This window comes from Somniosus microcephalus, chromosome 8, assembly GCF_052327205.1.
Source record: "Somniosus microcephalus isolate GS21.2 chromosome 8, FLI_Smic_1.0, whole genome shotgun sequence".
NCBI lineage: Eukaryota > Metazoa > Chordata > Chondrichthyes > Squaliformes > Somniosidae > Somniosus > Somniosus microcephalus.
Window position 1 is genome coordinate 239,239,966 of NC_140994.1, and position 20,356 is coordinate 239,260,321.

Genomic DNA, 20,356 nt, shown 5'->3' on the forward strand with positions numbered 1-20,356 from the left:
TTTACAAATTGGTGGTGATAGTATTGTTCTGATAGCACAGAGCGGTTTATTAATGCAATTCAAACCCTGCTGCACCTTTCAATGAACTCTCAAGATTGTTATTCCTTATAATATATAGAATTTTTTTGCCAGTGGCGAGCTTTCATATTTAATTTTTTACCATTGCAGTTGGCATTTTTCTTTCTTTCTACAACACAAAGTTCAGATTAATGGATGTAATTTTTTTTAAGAGAATAGAACGATCACTTAAAAATGATCATACTTTATTTAAAAGAATGAAACACATAGCATTTTAAAAATGCAATCACGATAATTAAAATGATGTGAGATTTGACAAGTCTGACGTGAAGCATATCAGGCTATGAAGAGGACAGGTCGGTGTAGTGGATTAGTGGCACTTGTCCTTTAAGTTGTGGCCTCAGGGTTCAAATGCAGTGTTCAATGCACCTCACCCTGAAAGAAAATCTCCTCTGCCTACTGGTTGTATGTTTGGTCTTATGTGAAATGAGTTTCCGCAGTCTCACACATGAAGCTGGAGGGCATAAGGCCATGTTTGCCAATCTCATTCAGAGACACCACAGGGGATGGAAAAGTGTTCGGCCTGGAGCAGTGTGTTCTTTGCAAGTTGGTGCCTGAAATGGAAAGTGTGTCATTCCATAAATAAAAAAAACAATATTTGTATGTATTTTTACCTATTCTACTGAAACACACCCTCCTTGTGTGGCTGATAGCAAAATACTGCGGATGCTGGAAATCCGAAATAACAACAGAAAATGCTGGAAAAACTCAGCAGGCCAGGCAACATCCGTGGAGAGAAAATAGAGTCAACGTTTCGAGTCAAACCCTTTGTCGAGACCTTGTGTGGCTCTTGTTCTTTGGAGCCATTGTTATTCCTCTGGCTCGATTCCTTTCTGTCCGTCAGTGGTCTCCAAGGTAACCAGACGCGCCCCAGTCGCGCGTTACCGCCCTCTCTATTTTGATTGCTTGTGGCGCGGTGGAGCCCCGCCCCATTCCGGGAGTCGGCCGCATGTGATTGGTCAATGGAGCTGTCCATCAGGGGTTCTCCCCCCCCGCCCCGCCCCTGTCTCGGTGGTCCGCAGGGTGGCAGTGAGCGTGCGCGGACCCGCTGTCGGTTGGGCTTGAGCCGATTCCGCGGCGGGCGGCGTTCAACATGCCGGTGAGTGAGTGAAGCTGGAGCGCGAAGGCGGCGGTGTATTGCAACAGCTCGGTGTCCCCGCCGCCTCTCCGTTTGTCGGCTTTGGAGCGACGGGAAATGCGGAGCTTCGGCTCAGGCCTTTCAAGCGCCGAGTCGCCGGGGGGGATCAGCCAGAGTCCCCGGGCTGCTCGGTGCAAACCTGCGCTGCGCGGTAGGCCTCGCTCCATAAAGCGCGAACAAAGCCGGGGCTCCGGACAAATGCCGGGTACCAGTGAGACTGCGGTGCTATTTGGGGATGAGATGCACCGAGACCGCATCCCAATTCAGCGCCCACTCCAGCGCAGTGCCTGCGATCAGCGCTTTAATCCAGATTCAGCCCAGATCGGCGAGAGCTACCGTCCGTCCATCCATCCCATCCGCAGCTCCCTTCGTTTAATGTCGGCACTGATTTATTTTTTTTGGGTGGGGGGGCGAGGGTTAATTCTACTTCTTCTGGACGCTACCGTGAGGGAAATATTGTCAATGTGTGATGGTGGTTTGCGAAGTGAGGATGCAAAGGCCTGTGGTGCAGAGGGAGTGAGTGAGTGAGTGAGAGAGAAGGGGCCAAGCCCAGCGAGCAAACATGAGTGTGCTGTAAACAATATTTGGACCAGCCTGAAAGCTGGTGACGCGCCTGTGAGTGAGCTGCATCTATTCTGCAGCATGATGATGATGGATAAGAGATGAATTCATCTGATTACATGAGCAAGAGATGGAGAGGCCTGGGTGCTTGGTCCATGTAAGTGAGCGAAGGATCGCAATTGTAGGATTAATGTATAGCACATATATCTTGATGGGTAGCTTTGGGTTAAAAACAATATGCAGATGATAAAGATTTAAAGACAGCGGGTGCAGTTGGGCTTTAAAAAGAAATTGCATTCGAGTCTCGCTGGATGGAATTAATGTGAGTGGTTCAGTCACCAACGCCTACATTATTTCATTTTGTTCTAAAATGTTTGCTAAATTAGCAGGAGCAGCGAGGGTGGAGGATGCAGTTAATGGTTTGCAGAAGGATTTACATCAGTTATTGCAATTGGGTAGACAAATGGCAAATTAATGTAATACCGACAAATGTAAAGTATTGCATATTGGGCAAAAGGTGTGTGGCAAGGGAGTGGAATTGGCACTGGGAGATTTGCAAAGGGCCTAAGAGTAAGCTTGCAATGCTACAATTCGTTGACAACATGAAGAAGCAATTAAAAAAAACAAACAGGATATTTGGATACATACTCAGAATAATTAAGTAAACATCTTTAGAGTTTATTCTGAGGCTTTGTAATCTCCTGTTGCTCAAGTCCTTCCCAATCCACCTCTGATCACATAACTATTTTTCCTTGCCCCACTGTTCACTAATGGCTTCCTTTATTCAAGCACTAGGAGCACAGAATTGGTAGATGAAAGACCACGGTCCATCTAGTTCATCATTAATCATCTTGGTAGTCACATGATATAATAATGGATTTGTTGACAATTCATAGGCTCAATGATAGAGATTGATTGCTAATAGCAAGCCCAGACACACTTCACCTCCCTTCATCATCCCTCCTCTGTCTTCTTAACCAATGTTCCCTTTCTAACCTCCCTCTCCAAGATTGCTGAATACATTGTTATCCCCTAGTTCCTTACTGATCTCTCTTATAAGCCCCTGATTAAATTCCTTTAGTCAGTTTCTGCGATGCCCATAGCACCGAGACTGCCTTGGTCAAAACCACCAATTACTTCCTTTTTAAATATGCTGCACCTCAAACTCCTCAGCCTTTGGTGATGTTCAACACAGACCGGCTGCAGGGCATTCTGGAGGGGGAGGGCGAACAGCCAGAGGTCGTGGTCCACATTGGTACCAACGACATAGGTAAAAAGAGGGATGAGGTCCTGCAGCAAGAATTTAGGGAGCTAGGTGAAGGATTAAAGAGCAGGACCTCAAAGGTTGTAATCTCTGGATTACTCCCGGTGCCACGTGCTAGTGGGTATAGGAATAGGAAGATAGAACAGATGAATGCGTGGCTAAAGGGATGGTGCAGGGGGGAGGGCTTTAGTTTCCTGGATCACTGGGTCTGCTTCTGGGAAAGGTGGGACTTGTACAAGTCGGACGGTTTACACCTGAACCAGAGGGGAACCAATATCCTTGCGGGGAGGTTTGCTAGCACTGCTGGGGGGGGTTTAAACTAACTTGGCAGGGGGATGGGGTACAGAGTGGAGCTATAGTAGGGGGTGATTTACAGCCAAATACAGAGGAAAAAACAAGTCAGCTGGGAAGGCAGAGCAAATATGTGAAGGCAAAAGGGAATATGGCAGGGCTGGAAGGCATATATTTTAATGCAAGGAGTCTTGCAAATAAGGTGGATGAACTGAAGTTGTTGTTGAACACATGGGAGTACGATATTGTTGCTATCACGGAGACATGGTTGAGGGAGGGTCAGGACTGGCAGCTCAATATTCCGGGGTATAGAATCTTCAGGCGAGACAGAGGGGGGTGTAAAAGGGGAGGGGGTGTTGCAATATTAATTAAGGAGTCAATTACTGCTGTAAGGAGGGACGATATATTAGCGGGTTCCTCTAATGAGGCCATATGGGTAGAACTTAAAAACAAAAAGGGGGCAAGCACTTTGCTGGGAGTGTACTATAGGCCCCCAAACAGTCAGGGGGAGATAGAGGAACAGATATGTAGGCAAATCTCAGAAAAGTGCGAAAATAATAGGGTAATAATAGTGGGGGATTTCAACTTCCCCAATATAAATTGGGATAGTTAGAGGGTGCAGAATTCTTAAAGTGCACCCAGGAGAGCTTTTTGAGCCAACATGTAGAAAGTCCTACAAGAGAGGGGGCGGTACTGGACCTAATTCTGGGGAATGTAGCCGGGCAAGTGGTGGAAGTATCAGTAGGAGAGCATTTTGGCGACAGTGACCATAATTCGGTGAGATTTAAGGTGGTCATGGAAAAAGACAAAGACGGCCCGGAAATAAGGGTTCTAAATTGGGGGAAGGCCGATTTTAATATGATAAGGCAGGATCTGGCCAAAGTGGACTGGGAGCAGCTACTTATAGGAAAATCCACATCAAAACAGTGGGAGACTTTCAGAAGGGAAATAGAGAGAGTACAACGCCAACATGTTCCTGTAAAGGTCAAGGGTGGGACCAACAAGCAAAGGGAACCTTGGATGACAAGGGATATACAAAAATGCATTAGAAATAAAAGGGGGGCTTTTGGCAGTTACAAAAGGCTAAAGACGGAAGAAGCCCTAGAGGAGTATAAAAAGTGCAGGGGCATACTTAAAAAATAAATTAGGAGGGCGAGGAGGGGCCATGAAATAACACTGGCGAGCAAAATAAAGGAAAATCCTAAGATGTTTTATAAGTATATTAAGGGCAAGAGGATAACCAGGGAAAGGGTAGGGCCCATTAGGGACCAAAGTGGCAATCTGTGTGTAGAGCCAGATGATGTAGGTGGGGTTTTAAATGAATTTTTTGCATCTGTGTTCACTATGGAGAAAGACGATGCAGACATAGAAATCGGGCAAGGGGACTGTGACATACTTGAGCATATTAGCATCGAGAGGGAGGAGGTGCTAGCGGTTTTAGCAGGCCAAAAAGTGGATAAATCCCCAGGCCCGGACGAGATGTATCCCAGGCTGCTGTGGGAGGCAAAGGAGGAGATTGCAGGGGCTCTGACACAAATTTTCAGAACCTCTCTGGCCACAGGGGATGTACCAGAGGACTGGAGAACAGCTAATGTAGTACCATTATACAAGAAGGGTAGCAGGGATAAACCAGGGAATTACAGGCCAGTGAGCCTAACATCTGTGGTAGGGAAATTATTGGAAAAAATTCTGAGGGACAAAATTAGTCTCCACTTGGAGAGGCAAGGATTAATTGGGGATAGTCAGCATGGCTTTGTCAAGGGTAAATCATGTCTGACAAATCTGATTGAATTTTTCGAGGGGGTGACTAGGGGGGTGGATGAGGGAAATGCTGTGGATGTGGTTTACATGGACTTCAGTAAAGCTTTTGACAAAGTCCCGCATAGGAGACTGGTCAAGAAGGTAAGAGCCCATGGGCTCCAGGGTGCCTTGGCGCGTTGGATCCTAAACTGGCTGAGTGGCAGGAGGCAGAGGGTGATGGTCGAAGGTTGCTTTTGTGACTGGAAGCCTGTGTCCAGTGGGGTACCTCAGGGATCGGTGCTGGGTCCCTTGTTGTTTGTGATCTACATAAATGATTTGGATGAGAATGTGAAAGGTATGATCAGTAAGTTCGCAGATGACACGAAAATTGGTGGGGTGGTAAATTGCGAGGAGGAAAGCCTCAGGCTACAGGACGATATAAACGGGTTGGTCAGATGGGCGCAAAAGTGGCAAATGGAATTTAACCCTGAAAAGTGCGAGGTGATGCATTTTGGACAGACAAATAAGGCAAGGGAATACACAATGAGTGGTAGGACCCTAGGAAGTACAGAGGGTCAGAGGGACCTTGGTGTACATGTACATAGATCCCTGAAGGCAGCGGAACAGGTAGATAAGGTGGTTAAAAAGGCATATGGGATACTTGCCTTCATTAGCCGAGGCATAGAATATAAGAGCAGGGAGGTTATGATGGAGCTGTACAAAACGCTGGTGAGGCCACAGCTGGAGTACTGTGTGCAGTTCTGGTCGCCTCACTATAGGAAGGATGTGATTGCTTTGGAGAGGGTGCAGAGAAGATTCACCAGGATGTTACCTGGGATGGAGCGCCTCAGCTATGAAGAAAGACTAAACAGGCTGGGGTTGTTTTCCTTGGAGCAAAGAAGGCTGAGGGGGGGACCTGATTGAGGTGTACAAAATGATGAGGGGCATAGATAGGGTAGACAAAGAGGAACTTTTCCCCTTAGTAGGGGGGTCAATAACGAGGGGGCATAGATTCAGGGTAAGGGGCAGGAGATTTAGAGGGGATTTGAGGAGGAACTTTTTCACCCAGAGGGTGGTTGGAATGTGGAACTCAATGCCTAAAAGGGTGGTAGAGGCAGGAACCCTCACAACATTCAAGAAGCATTTGGATGAGCACTTGAAATGCCATTGCATACAAGGCTATGGACCAAATGCTGGAAAATGGGATTAGACTGGACAGGGATGGATGGGCGGCGCAGACACGATGGGCCGAAGGGCCTCTTTCTGTGCTGTAAAACTCTCTGACTCTATGACCAACATGCCATCCACCTCCACCATCTCACCTCTGTGGAACCATCCTTGCTTGTCACAACAGAACCAGTACATGAGACTGAACCATTTTTAACTAAACATTAGCAAAACTGAAGCCATCCATTTGGCTCTCACCAAAATCCTCTATACCATTGCCCCAATCTCCATCTCCCTCTCCGGTAGCTTGCACAGGTTAAAATAAATGGTGCACAACCTCCGTGTTTTGTTTGACCCAAGATGAGCTTCCAAAACCACTTAATTCCGCCCTTACCTCATCTCCACTGTTGCTGAAATCCTTATACAGACTTTTTAGCTGTAGATTTGATTTCTCCAATGCCCTACATGCTAGCCTCCTGAACCGCCCTACATGCTAGCCTCCTGAACCGCCCTACATGCTAGCCTCCTGAACCGCCCTACATGCTAGCCTCCTGAACCACCCTACTTAAACTCCCAACTCATCCAAAACTCCATTGCCTACATCCTATTTGTTCATCATCCTTGTCCTCATTTGCCTTCATTGGCTGCTTGTCCCCCAACATTTCAAAATCCTCATTTACAAATTCCGTTCAGTGCCTTGCCCCACACACCTCTGCAACCTCCGCCAGTCCTATGTCCTTGAGTCCGATGGCTCTGGCCTCGTCCCTCTGGTTCAGTAATGGTGCTAGATCCTACTTTTTCAAACTCCTTCTCTGAAACTTTCCACCTTGCTACTTTTCTTCCCTTCTTTAAAAACCTCCTCAAAATTATCTCTAACTATTCTTTTAGTCACTTCTTCTAACTCCTTTATATTTGTTCATCATCCATTTCACCCTTTTCATACATTAAAGGTTCTCTACAAATATAAGTTGTTCTTCTTATCGTGTCCACGGACAGTCTATACATAGCCCAGCCAGAACTGGACACATTTTTGCGCCTTGTTGTTGGATTCGGCAAGATCTGCAACAGTGCAGGGTTCCTCTAACGATGGGCATTGCAGGAGATGTTGCATAGTCTGTGCCTCAGTTCCACATTCACAAGTTGTCGGGCTGGTTGAATATCCCCATTTGTTTAGTGACACCTTTGAGCAACCTACACCGGTCCTAAGTCTGTTAAGGCACTTCCAGATTGCCCAGTTGCAATTAGCCCCTGGGGGAAGGCTTTCATCAGGTAAAATTTCCATCGCTGGGGGTTGTTCAAGACTGGTGAGCCAGTCTTTCCACAAGGCGATGCGGGCTTCAGATGAGGTTGATTGTAATGGAACAACACTGTTCATGAAGCTCTTCCTTGACTTTAGGTGGCTGCGTGTAGGTGTATGACAATGCAGAGGGTGCCTCTCATCTGATGTTTGACGGAGTCATTCTTTCTTGCTGGCTACCGTTCTTCTTGTATCAGGGGGAGCGATACCCGCCAGGATATATAGGCTGTTGGTTTTAAGCAACCTGTGATAAATCGGCAGCTTGCATTCAGAAAGGCATCCATATATGTAAAGTTGCTATACATCACTAAATATCTGATTAATAACTCTTTATCACAGACATATCAGTTCATCTTCCTTTTGAGCTATGTGCTTGCATCAATGCTATCGAAAGTAAATTATTTCTATATTTGTTGTGTACTGTAACATAATTGATGTACATTTAGTGATTTTAATCAGCACTCTCAAGTACAGGTTCAGCATTACTACTGTCACTAACACAAGTAAGTAATTGTAAAACTAGGAAATTGGTTGGATATTAGAATGTACAGGACAGGACTGCCTCACTCAAACTGCAAATGACTTGGTTCCCAATATTGGTGCATTCATGACTTGCTCTGGTCTCTCTCTAGACATGTTAGACAGTAAGTAGGTAGCGGTAGGTTTGTTGAAAATCCGAATACAGTTTTCTGTATTCCCCATTTGTTATCGTTTTTCTAGGTTACTGAATTGGAAGTGGCAGTAACTGGGTTGTGCTCTAATCTGGCTACCATTCCCACAGAATGGAGTTTCCCCCAGAGAAATGATCCAGAATCACTGCATCATCATAAATTCATTTTTTGAGTGCCTGTCACTATAGTTTTATGAAATACTTCATTACATTTGCAACTTAAAAGGGGTCCTACTCCTTTGAGTGATCCAAGTACTTCAGTGTATCTGGCTTGTTAGGCTGCAAAGAATGTAAGAACATTGGGAAGAAGTAAGTAGCACTTAGTCTGTTCCATTTAATCTGCAATAAAATATCTCCTTCATATTCTCTTCATATTTTCTCCCCCCCCCCCCCGCCGCCAATACATTTCTATTGATTTCCAATTCTATTAGATAAATTAAACCCCTATCGGGTTTCTGGCTTCTCTATTACACTATGTTCCTATTCCTCCACATCGTCTTGCACCAGAATCTGGTTTATACATGAACCCACCGAATACTTCCTGATCGTTCATTCAATATAGACTTCAACAATTCATCAGGCAAACCGGTTTTATTCAATTTCTCTGCTGACTGCAAGTATCTAATCTTTAGAACAAGTCCGCTTGTGTTAATCTTTACCCCAGGACTAAAATAGCATTTTCCAGTTCCTTTAATTATTTTTAAAACCTGTATCATATTCCTTCGTAACCTTTTTATGCTCCATAGAAAGTAAACTAAGCTGTCTCAGCTGGTCCCCAAAGCACTTGGACGTGAGCCCAGGAGTCTACTATTTGCTCATCTCCACGCTCTTTGTAAAGCATCAATAGCCTTCTCTGATAATGCAAAGCAAAGCTAGCTACTGATTTACTAATGGCCAAGAGTCTCAAACTCCTGTCTTTGCTTAAATTTAGTGAAAATTAGATGTAAATAAATAGTGGAATTTTTCCTATTTTTTAGTCAGATTAGCAAATCTTTTACTCAAATTAGCAAAAACAGCAATTTTAACCCTGGGTTTACCAAGCGAGTGTTTACACTGCAGCTTTAATGTCCATATAAAGCGATTTCCAGTGCAAAACCTGTGGTATAAATTCAGTAATGTCTGACCTGACTCCAGAGGAAGCCGTGTGTGAATCCAGTATGGTGATAAACCTACTTTACTAAGTGTTTGAGGGTTGAATAGTCCACCTGGACTCATTTTAAACCTGCCTGATGTTAATTAAAATGTTTAGAGAAGGATATCCCTGCCCCCCATCCCGTGCTTTCTTAAACATTTAAATTGTTTACTGTATCTGGGCATGTGAATAGCTCTGTTCTGGACAGGGCTGACGTTCCATCTGTGCATAAGCCAAGAAATGTAAATGTGGTTCTGCCTGCCTGAAATCCGAACTACAGCTGCTAGTAGCTGTAGTGTAAATGACCTTTAGTGTGTCCTATAAATTAATTAATAAAAAAGTCTTACAAAAAATAATACTGCCTCCTTTGTCTATAAATGCTCTATACTCACACTGCCTCACTCCAGTAAGCCTGCTATAATCTATCTGCTGTAAGATCTTTCCTGTTGTAATCATGCTTATCTGCAACAGTAGAAAAAAGAACAATGAACAAAGTGGCATTTAAATAGCGTCTTTCAAGTCCACTGGATGTCACAAAGTGCTTCACGGCTAATGAATTCTAGTTCTGATGAAGGGTCATCGACCTGAAACAGTAACTCTGTTTCTCTCTCCACGGATGCTGCCTGACCCGCTGAGTATTTCCAGCATTTCCTGTTTTTATTTCAGATTTCCAGCATCTGCAGTATTTTGCTTTTGAATTCTAGTTCTTGTTTTGTATTGTAGACAATAACGCAGCAGCCAATTTGTCCATAGCAAGGTTCCATAAACACTAATGAGCTAAATATTATCCAGTTAGTGTTTTTTTTGCTATGCCGATTGAGGAATAAAGTTTGGCCAGGATACCGGGAGAACCCACCTGCTCTTTTTTGATTTGTACTTTGGGATCTTTTACATCATCTGAACAGGTAAATTGGGCCTTGGTTTAGCCTCTCATCCAAAAGACGGCACCTCTGACAATGCAGCAGTCATTAAGTTTAGGTTATGTGCTCAAGTCTCTGGAGTGGGACTTGAACCCACAACCTTCTGAGTCAGCAAGAGTGCTGCTTCTGGGCTAAGTTAACACTAAAGGTGAGCATAACTACACATAGCCTTACTATTATTTGTTTTAACCATTCATTTACACTGTGAAGCTCACTCAGCCCTTTCTAAATACTTGCTGCTTGTAACTTAGTGAATTATTTAGAAAAGCAAAATCTGTCATCTGCAGATGTGGTTATCTTTTACTTATTAATGCCATTTGTGAAGCTGTTCACTTGTGATGGGGCACTTAATATTGTTATCCATTGTGAAAATTCCCTATTTACAACTTTCTGTTACCTATCATCCAGCCCACCTTATCTATACATATATCTAGTATGCTAAATATTAGCAAACTATTCATGGTTAAAACGAATTAACTTCCTCTTATTGTGGTGGCAGAGTATGTTGGAGCTCCAACGTGCAAACCATCTCGATTTACCCCATCTTCTACCCTGATAGTTCAGCAGATAAAATATATTGCTTGATTTGGTGCAGAGCCTTGTAGACCAAGAAGACCCAGACTTGATGCTTGGTTTTTGCTGAGTTAGCCAATCACAGGTGGGCAACTGTGTTGTACTGCAATTGGGTGCAGAGTTTCTTGGCCGAGGAGGGAGGAAATCGAAGGTTCCTGCTCTTGATTGTTAGCACTTGACTTCTAGTGAAAAGTGAGCATGTGTGGATGATGACAGGTTTGGGCTTCTGGTTGAATAGCCCAGGGTCACACATGAAAAACAACTGATTTAAGCAATGTACTGGAGTGCTGCTGGAATGTGTCACTGCCTTCAGGAGAGATGGGGTTAAATTGTAATGGGAGAGGTGTATGAGCAATAGAGCATTTAAAAAAAAAAAAGGCTTTCATATGAATATTTTGTGCTGCTCGTTGAAGGAAATACTACTTACTGTTTCTAAGTAATTACTAATAGTCAAATTTGAGCTTGTGATAGTTTGTAGCTAATTAATTTTGAACTTCAACTTAAAAAAAAAAAAAAAAAGTGCTGTAGTTATGAATCAACTTGCAATTTAATCTGAGCAGTCTTTCTGAATTCCAATCTATGAATTTGATTTCAACCTCTCCTCTGTATAATATGATTATATGTAATGTTAAAGTCTTGCTTGCATTATAAAGTCAATTCTGGGGAGATCCCAACATGTACTGAGTTGCAACCCTCATTCTAGTGATTTATCTGTACAAAACACACCCCTCTGGCCATGAGAATACTGTGACAGTAGTTCAATGTAAACTAGTCCCACAGTGCCTCCATTGAGGGCTGCCTTTGATCTCCTTCTGTTTCCAGGCAATAGCAAGACTAGTGCCAAAGTCCCTTTGGGTATAAGGTTTCATTTATATTTACCAATTCATTCATGACAGTCGAGTGGTGCAGATGTTTTGAGGGGTGGTGATTGTGGAAAATTCTAAGCCTAAACATAATTTATATTTCAGTGTTTAGCGCTGCAGCCAGGTCTGTCCAGATACCAGTGTAGAAAAAGTGCAAGAATATTATACATTTCAGAATTATTAAATGTGTAGTACTGCCCATAATTAAGTGACATTAAACCTTCCAGTCAGTTGTCTGATCAGAATGCCTTGTACAGTATAATATGTGGCAAGGTATTTTTATGAAAAGATTTTATTCCAGTCTGTTGTAGCACTAACCTATACATAATTGATTATAATTGGAAATCTACAATTGGCTTCATTATTCCTAGGCTAGTGAAGAGCAATTTTCACTCATGATTGCTATCTCTCTGCTGATAAGTGTCTAGTCGGTTGAGGAAGACATGGGGTTCAGTTGTGATACCCTCCACAGGTGAATAGTCTGCCAATATTCACTGTTTGGACTCAGACATAAAGAATTATCACTTGGGGTGGACTGCTCGTATCCATGCAACTGTGCCCTGCGTCAATAGATTTTTGGGCTCTAAGGGAATCGAGGGATATGGGGATCGGGTGGGAAAGTGGAGTTGAGGTCGAAGATCAGCCATGATACTAGTGAATGGCGGAGCAGGCTCGAAGGGCCGTATGGCCTACTCCTGCTCCGATTTCTTATGTTCCTATGAGTCTGTGCCTTCAGAACAGGAGAGCAAATTGAAGGGCGGAGAAGAAGAATAGATTTTGTTCATGGATATTGTAGGGCTTTTAGCTTAAAAAGAGGTGACTTTAGCAGAAAGGGAAAATGTTGCAACAATTCCTAATTTCCTACTTTATTGGTGATCAGTCATTCTTGTTTGTATATCCACAGAGTAATAAATTAGAGAAGACTGACCGTGTCGAGTCCAGCGATAATGTGAAGGTCGTAGTACGCTGCCGGCCAATGAATGAAAAGGAAAGAAACATGGGACACAGACAAGTGGTGAATGTGGATGAGATACGAGGAACAATCACTGTCTACAAGACAGATGCTGCCAATGAGCCACCAAAAACATTCACTTTTGATACAGTCTTTGGTCCGGAGAGCAAGCAAGTAGATGTGTACAATCTCACTGCAAGACCCATTGTTGATTCTGTTCTGGAAGGATACAATGGTAACTCCTAGGCCTATAACTGCGTTCAGTTATTTAATTAAAAAAATATTCTTATGTAAAATTCCCATCATTATGTTTAGAGTTAGGATTTCATTCAGACTCCTGTATCCAGTTTATGGGAATCCAGTAATGCATACAAGAAGAATGATTTCACAGATGGAGCTATTTCAATATAAAATGCTTCTTTCCCTCACCAATCTGTTGTTCAAAGAAAATTATGCAAGGATCATTTAACCTTGCAGATCTCTTTATTCATTCTCTTCCCTTGGAGACCTGCTACCTTGGATCCAGTGTGTTACAAATAAGCACAGACACACCCTTTGGCTCATTGCTTCTGGTAGGTGGGGTGTGTGCGGTGGGAGAGCTGAGCTGTTACAGGTTGGTGGAGGAGGGGATTCCCCTTATTGAATAAGATGAGGGTCGATTGCATTGGAAAAATGCACTTTCTGAAGTATAAAGCCATTGCAAGGCTTTACCTGGATGTATTATTTTAATGGATAATTATATTTTATTTTAATAACTAGTAACCTATTATATACTTGGCTACAAAGGTGCTTTTTCAAATTGTAACTTATGAACACAACCAGAAGCAGTGGCTTTAAGATTGCCATTGTTTTTGTACTATGCAAAGTTAGAGTGTGGGTGGAGGGAAATAAAGGATTCGACCTGGATAATTGATTTTTGTCTTTCTCTTTCAGTACTGTGCGTTTTCAGCATTTTAAATTTTTGTTTCAGATTTTAAGCATTTGCATTTTTTCTTTGAGTGATCTTTACTGGAGCTGCGATCATATTTACATGTTGTGATCAGAAGGGCATTAGGTGTTATTCCTGATGGCTATTCCGTTTAACTCTGAGAATTGAACCAATTAAGATTAAATCAAAGCCTTAATTCACAAATTGAGATACTGCATTTCTTTTTTGTTTGTGTGAAATCAGTGACCTCCTTTCACAGATAATTATCAGTAGGCCTGCTACTTTTATCAGTAATTATTATTAACAAAATTTGATTCTCTAATTCAGCAGGCCTGATTTTTAAACGGATTCATGTCTATTAAAAGGTTTAACTGCCGTCTTTCCTAAAATTCCTCAGCAATAGTCATTTTGATCTTTACAATAGCATGCACCACCCTTAACATGGGTAATTAAAGCATTTATGGTACTAAAGGATCACTTTTTAAATTATTTCTGCAGCCTGTCTGCTGTATGCAATTTTGCCTTTGCAGGAATGAAGCTGGCTGTTGAAAGGCTAGTACCAGTGTTGCTAACCCAGGTTGTAGTGCTTTTTGATACCAGTTTTCATTACTGCTAGTTTCATCTGGTAACAGGAGTTCTGATGGGCACTGGTATAGGTCTGTGCCAAAGCTTTCAACGCTAGCACTGCTTGATGCTTATACATCTAGTTTGATTACTTGGATAGACCTGGTATTAGTGTTGCTAATATCAGAATAGGTGTTAGTGATATTTATACCATCTAAAACCTCAAACAAATGTCTAGCAGATTCTAAGGATGCCCATTATGAATACGTTTTGTTTGATCCATAATTTGAAGTCCTTTTCAAGACACCATGGCTTTTGTTAAATGTACTGGAGAATATTGTACAAATCTTCCCTTCATTAGTATTTACAAGAGAAGCTGAAAACTGAATACATTTCCACTACGTGCTGAGGAATAGAATATTATTTCTATTTTAGACACTCAAAAGCTTGGTAATGTAGAGCTCCCATCACCTTATAACAATCTGTCAACCTAAACGCTTGAGCTGTATGCCTATTACTGTACTAGAATGATTTTTTTATTTTCCAAACTCTCTGTTCAGGCCTTTTGAAGTGAGATTGTTGAATTAGTGCCAGGGTTACTGAGTGTGAGAACAGTTTTCTGCTGTGGATTGTAGCATACTAGAGACTGTCTGAAGTCTTTCTCTCACTAATCAGCATGGTAAGAGTGGAGATACTTCATCCTATCATCTTTTTGGATGAATTTATAAATTCAAGAGTAGAAAGCCATAATATCTGTGTTGCAGATATGTGACCTATATGTATATGGAGTAGACTAGGACCAAAGGCTCAGAAGTGAAAGACAACAATTTTGTCCTTGTGCACTAACCTGTCCTCAGAACGTAACTGTTTCAGACAGTTTGCCTGGACACTTATTTATCACTGACATTACTATGGCTCTCCTGATGAACCATAAAAGTTTCTGATCGTAACCAGCTGTGAAAACATAAAATATGTTCACTGTGCTAATTGAAAATGAGTATCGAGCACTTCGAGTTCCACCCCTTTCACCTCTTTAAAATCCTTGTTGTCTACTGCCACCCCAAGTTTCTCACCAAGATATCCTTCCTCCTTTACTCAGCATCTACACTGAGCAACTCCTCATCCTCAATGCTTTAAAAATTCATCTCATTGCCCCTTGTCCTCTTTCCTCTGAATTCACTGACCACCTGTCCTTACTAAACCTCTCCCTCCAGAAAACACTCCTACTCATACTTGCGTCAACCCATGACCTTGGCATCTCACATGGCCTCTATACTCCCATGATCTCTATTGCAGACAAGGCCATCTCTGACCACTTCCTTATCCTTCATCACCCACATCCTCCTATCCCCTTTCAACCAATGTTCCCCCTAATGTTTTTTGGGTGCGCGGTCCATTCACAGTTTCGCGCATGCGCAAAATTTTACATTAGAAAAGCTGGTCCCTATAAGCTGCGCACTGCGCAGCCCAGGAACGTTGCTTCCAACCCTGGTTTCCGCTGTGCTTGGAAATGTTTTCCCCCTCAAATCACTTACAACTGCACTTTATAAATCCCAATTGCCCAGCTTTTGGACCTCCATTCTCCACAGTGCTTCTGTTGTCGCAGTCACAAATGACATCCTGAGTGTGACCATGGGGCATTAGCCCTCCTTGTCCTTCTTGACCTCTGCAGCCTTTGCCACGGTCAACCACACCATTCTCTAATGCCTTTCTTCTGTTGACCAACTTCATGGGATTGGCCCTCGCTTGGTTGCACTCTTGCCTACTTGATCGTAGCCAGAGAATTTCCAGAAATGGCTTCTCTTCCCACCCTCGCACCGTTACCTCTGTAGTCCTTCAAGGATCTATCCTTGGCTTGCTCCTCCTATTCATCAACATATTACCTCCTTGGCGATATCATCCACAGACAATGGGGGTCAACATCTACACTGACAACACCCAGCTCTACTTCTCCACCACTGCCTCTCTATTGTCAGATATCTAGCCTTGGGGTGAGCTGCAGTTTCCTCCAGTTAAACAGGAAAAAAAATGACGCCTTCTTTTCAACCCCTACCACAAACTCCATACCCTCGCCACTGATTTCATCCCCCCCATCCCAGCCATCTTCTCCAGGTGAACCACACTATTCGGAATCTTGGAATGCTATTCAACCCCAAGCTGATCTTCTAATCCCATATCCTTCCATCCAAGGGCTATGGTGAGAAAGTGGAGTTGAAGTAGAAGATCAGCCATGATCTTATTTAATGCCAGAGCAGGCTCGAGGGGTTGTATGGCCTCCTCCTGCTCCTATTAAGTTCTTACCACAAACACTGCCTAGTTCCATTCTGTAACATCACCCACCTCTGCCCCTTCCTCAGCCTATTTGATGCTGAAACCTTCCACCCATGCCTTTGTCCTCTCCAGACTCAACTATTCCATTGCTCGCCTGGCTGGCCTCCTAGCCTCCACCCTCCGTAAACCTCAGCCGTTGGCTCCCAGTTCCCCAATGTCTCATTTAAAATTCCCTCTCTAAACCTCTCTGCCTTTCTACCTCCTTCTTGTCCTTTAAGGCGCACCTCTTTGCCTAAGCTTTTGGTCACCCCTCTCAATATCTCCTCTGTCTCAGTGTACATTTTTGTCTGATTACACCTCTGTAAAATACTTTGAACTGTTTTCCTATTTTAAAGTGCTAAATAAATGCAAGTGTTCCATAGAATTTACAGCACAGAAACAAGCCATTTGGCCCAACCGGTCTATGCTGGTGTTTATGCTCCACATGAGCCTCCTCCCACTCAATTTACTTCATCTCACCATATCGACATATCCTTCTTTTCCTTTATCCTTCATGTACTTATCTAGCTTCCCTTTAAATGCATCTATGCTATTCGAGTGAACCACTCCATGTGGTAGCGAGTTCCACATTCTCACCACTCTGAGTAAAGAAGTTTCTCCTGAATTGCATATTGGATTTATTAGTGACTGTTATATTTATGGCCTCTAGTATTGGACAACCCCACAATTAAAAACATCTTCTCGACATCTTCCCTATTGAACCCCTTCATAATTTTGAAGACCTCTATCCGGTCACACCTCCATCTTCTCTCTTTCTAGAGAAAAGAGCCCTAGTTATTTTAATGGATGGACCATCTAAATCTTGGACTGTTGAAGCAACAGAGAAAACTCCCTAAATTGAATTCTGAATATTCGTCACTCACACTGCCAGTCACAAACTTTTTCACTTTAAAATGTTTAACTCTGTTGTTCAGCCTCAGTGTGTTATGTTTTAGCTGCAAATCACAAAACACCCTTTTCTTTAATTTCTCTAGGTACCGTTTTTGCTTATGGACAAACTGGCACTGGCAAGACATTCACTATGGAAGGCGTGCGGGCTGTGCCTGAACTTAGGGGCATTATTCCCAATTCATTTGCTCATATATTTGGCCACATTGCAAAGTCTGAGGGAGACACCAGGTAAAGTTCCAAAGTTAAATGTATTTCAGAGTTACAAAAGCAGTGTTGTAAAAATAGTTGTTTTATTTGTTCCAAGACTGATTCTAGAGATTTTTAATAATCGACATTACAAACTCGTTTTAAAAAAAAAAAAAAAAAGTTTCTGCATGTGGAGGGTGAAACAGTACTAATTTGTACTCTTGTTCTTGAAGGGGTTGGAGTATGTGTTCAATCCTTGGTAGCGTAGTGTCCTGTTTGAGTGTGCATACAATCGCTGGTAGTGTTTGCGATGGAGCCTGGTCTCATCAGCTCAGTGATGTTAAATTTGTGCTGTAAAGCCATGAAGAACATTGGCCTAGAAATTCAGTATAGCCACGTTTGGGGCGCTACAGCCGGGCGGCCGCTAAAGTTTGCGCCCGGCGCAACTTAGCGCCACCTTCGCCGATATTCAGTGGCATCGCCCCAAGAGGTTGCTGCTGCACTAAAACAGGCGATGCACGACTATCATTAGGCGCTAAGCCGGTGGCCCGGGGCGATACCCCCGAGGGCGGGCGCAGCGCAGGTGCGGCGAGTTGCTGATTGAAGGCAGACACTCTGGCGCCGGTGAGCTCTTAAAGGGGGAGGGTGGATTTGTTTGGCTGCCACGCCCTGCACACTGCAGCCCTGAAGCAAGGCCTGACCACTGCTGCTTGATCTGTACAACGCCCAGGACAATGGAGAAGGCCAGGGAGAGAGCGCAGCGCTTCAGCGAGGGTGACCTGAGGGTGCTGGTTGGCGCAGTGGAGCGCAGGCGCCATGTTCTGTTCCCTGAAGGTGGCAGGAGGCCGCTGCCCAGCACCTATCGGAAAGCCTGGAGGGAGGTGTCAAACAGGGTGACCTCCAACAACGTGGTTGCCAGGACTCCTGTACAATGCCGAAAAAAGTTCAACGACCTCACTCGGGTTGTCAGGGTGAGTACCCTTTCCAGTGTCCTCCTCATCCCTGCATGTGCACCTCTGTTTATGGGCAAAGGGACCTGAAAACCCTAATGCCCAGCCCTCATCCAGCAGCTATGGGACTGTCATGAAAATCACTTGCACATTCAGGACTTTACACACTGTCAGGGCTATTCCACCATGGGAGGCAGTGCAGACAAGATCAGGGCTTCACACTGTCGGGGCTAGTCCACCATGGGAGGCAGTGCAGACAAGATCAGGGCTTCACACTGTACTTAGAGGCCGTCCTTTCTCTTGCAGGGCAAGGTGGCGCACAACCGAAGGCAGCAGCGTGAGACCGGGGGAGGCCATCCTGACCTCAAACAGCTCTCCGACCTGGAGCAGCGTGTGGAGCGCATTATGTCAGGCCGGCTGATTGGCCCCGTCGCCAGTGGAGATGCCGACCCTGTTGTGGGCCCCAATGGTAAGGGCATCACCTTTTTGACCTCTCTCTTTCCACTTGCGCCTCAGAACAGCATCCTTTGCCACTGTCGGACCAATGTAGTGCATAGCAGCATTCATGCCTCCCTCGCTGCCGCCCTGTCCTCACTCTAAAGCAACTCTTGTGCCTCCCTGCTTTCAGATGCTGAATCGCCCGGTGAGGAGGCGGGCCCTCAAGCTGGCACTGTGAGTGAATCGGAGGGCGAGGAGGAGGAAGAGGAAGCTGGACCATCAGTGCCACCCTCAGCCGAGGCAGCCCATGGCGATGATGGGGACACGTCTTCCCTGGAGGGGAGCAGGGGGGAAGGGTCGGAGGAGAGTGAAGCTCCGGGGCCCAGCGGGCTGCAGCAACGCGGGAGAGGTGGGGAAGCTCGGCGGCCTTCTCCCCGGAGGGTGAGTGCGGCCTCCAGTCCTGCTACGGTGAGCGCAGAGGAGGTGCGGCTCCTAGCGGAAATGGCCGCCCAGGCTGAGCGCAGGTACACTGAGCTCATGGCTGCAGTGGCAAGGATGCCTGACTCCATAGAGTCACTGTCAAGGAGTGTGCAGGAATTCGGCGCAGCACAGGCCAGGAGTCTGCAACAATTCAGTGCAGCACAGGCCAGGAGTCTGCAGGACTTCGCGGCAGCACAGGCGGCTTCTAGCCAAGTGCTCAGTCGTGCCGTGCATTCACTGGCTGGTGTCATGCGGACACAGACCAGGGCCACACGGGCACTAACTGCTGGTACCCTCGCTGGATCGGCCAGGCATCGCCAGGGCACTCGCCGCACCGCAGCAGCCCAGCAGTCTGTGCTTCAGATTGCTGTGCATGCTGCAGTGCTGGCCCGTGCGAGTGCCAATGTATCAGGCAACCAGGGACTACCTGTGATCTGTCAGGTTGGCAGCATTCCTGCAGCCGAAACTGTCACTCCTCCATTGCAGCTGCCACCAGCCGCTGGACAGACTGCTGCCGCCCAAGCAGAGTTGGAGCAGTCAGCAGCCGGCCCCTCCGGGCCCAGAGCTGGTCCAGGCCGACCCCCAAGGGCATCTGCCGTCTCACCATCTGACCCTCAGCAGCCTTCCCCCAGCCTTGCTGCAGCCACTGGGGTCCCATTGAGGAGGAGCTGCAGGGCGGGCAGGGGCCAGTCACGGATGCGAAACGCATCACCCTCGCGGGGGAAAAAGTAGGTGGTGTGGCCAAATGTTTTGTTTCACTTGTAAAGGCCGATACTGGTGTCTTTGTTTTACTTGTAAAGGCCGAGACTGGTCTATTTGTTTTTTTGGAAAGGCCGAGACTGGTCTATTTGTTTTTTGGGGGGGGCTTCTCTCCATTAGTTTGTTATGTGGGAAGGGCACAGAGGTATCAAAGTAATAAATTTTCTGAAATCGCACCGTCCA

The 20,356-nt window shown here is 44.8% G+C and overlaps 1 protein-coding gene across 1 annotated transcript in view; it reads left to right on the forward strand.

Annotated features, from left to right (window-relative positions):
* The first annotated feature begins 1,070 nt into the window (after positions 1 to 1,070).
* kif3a (kinesin family member 3A) overlaps positions 1,071 to 20,356 on the forward strand; it is a 77,833-nt gene continuing 58,547 nt past the window's right edge. The window contains exons 1-3 of the mRNA XM_085995839.1: positions 1,071 to 1,177; positions 12,599 to 12,881; positions 17,444 to 17,588. Of these exons, the coding sequence (XP_085851965.1) occupies positions 1,172 to 1,177; positions 12,599 to 12,881; positions 17,444 to 17,588 (434 nt within the window). The 5' untranslated portion in view covers positions 1,071 to 1,171. The remainder of the gene's footprint in view (positions 1,178 to 12,598; positions 12,882 to 17,443; positions 17,589 to 20,356) is intronic.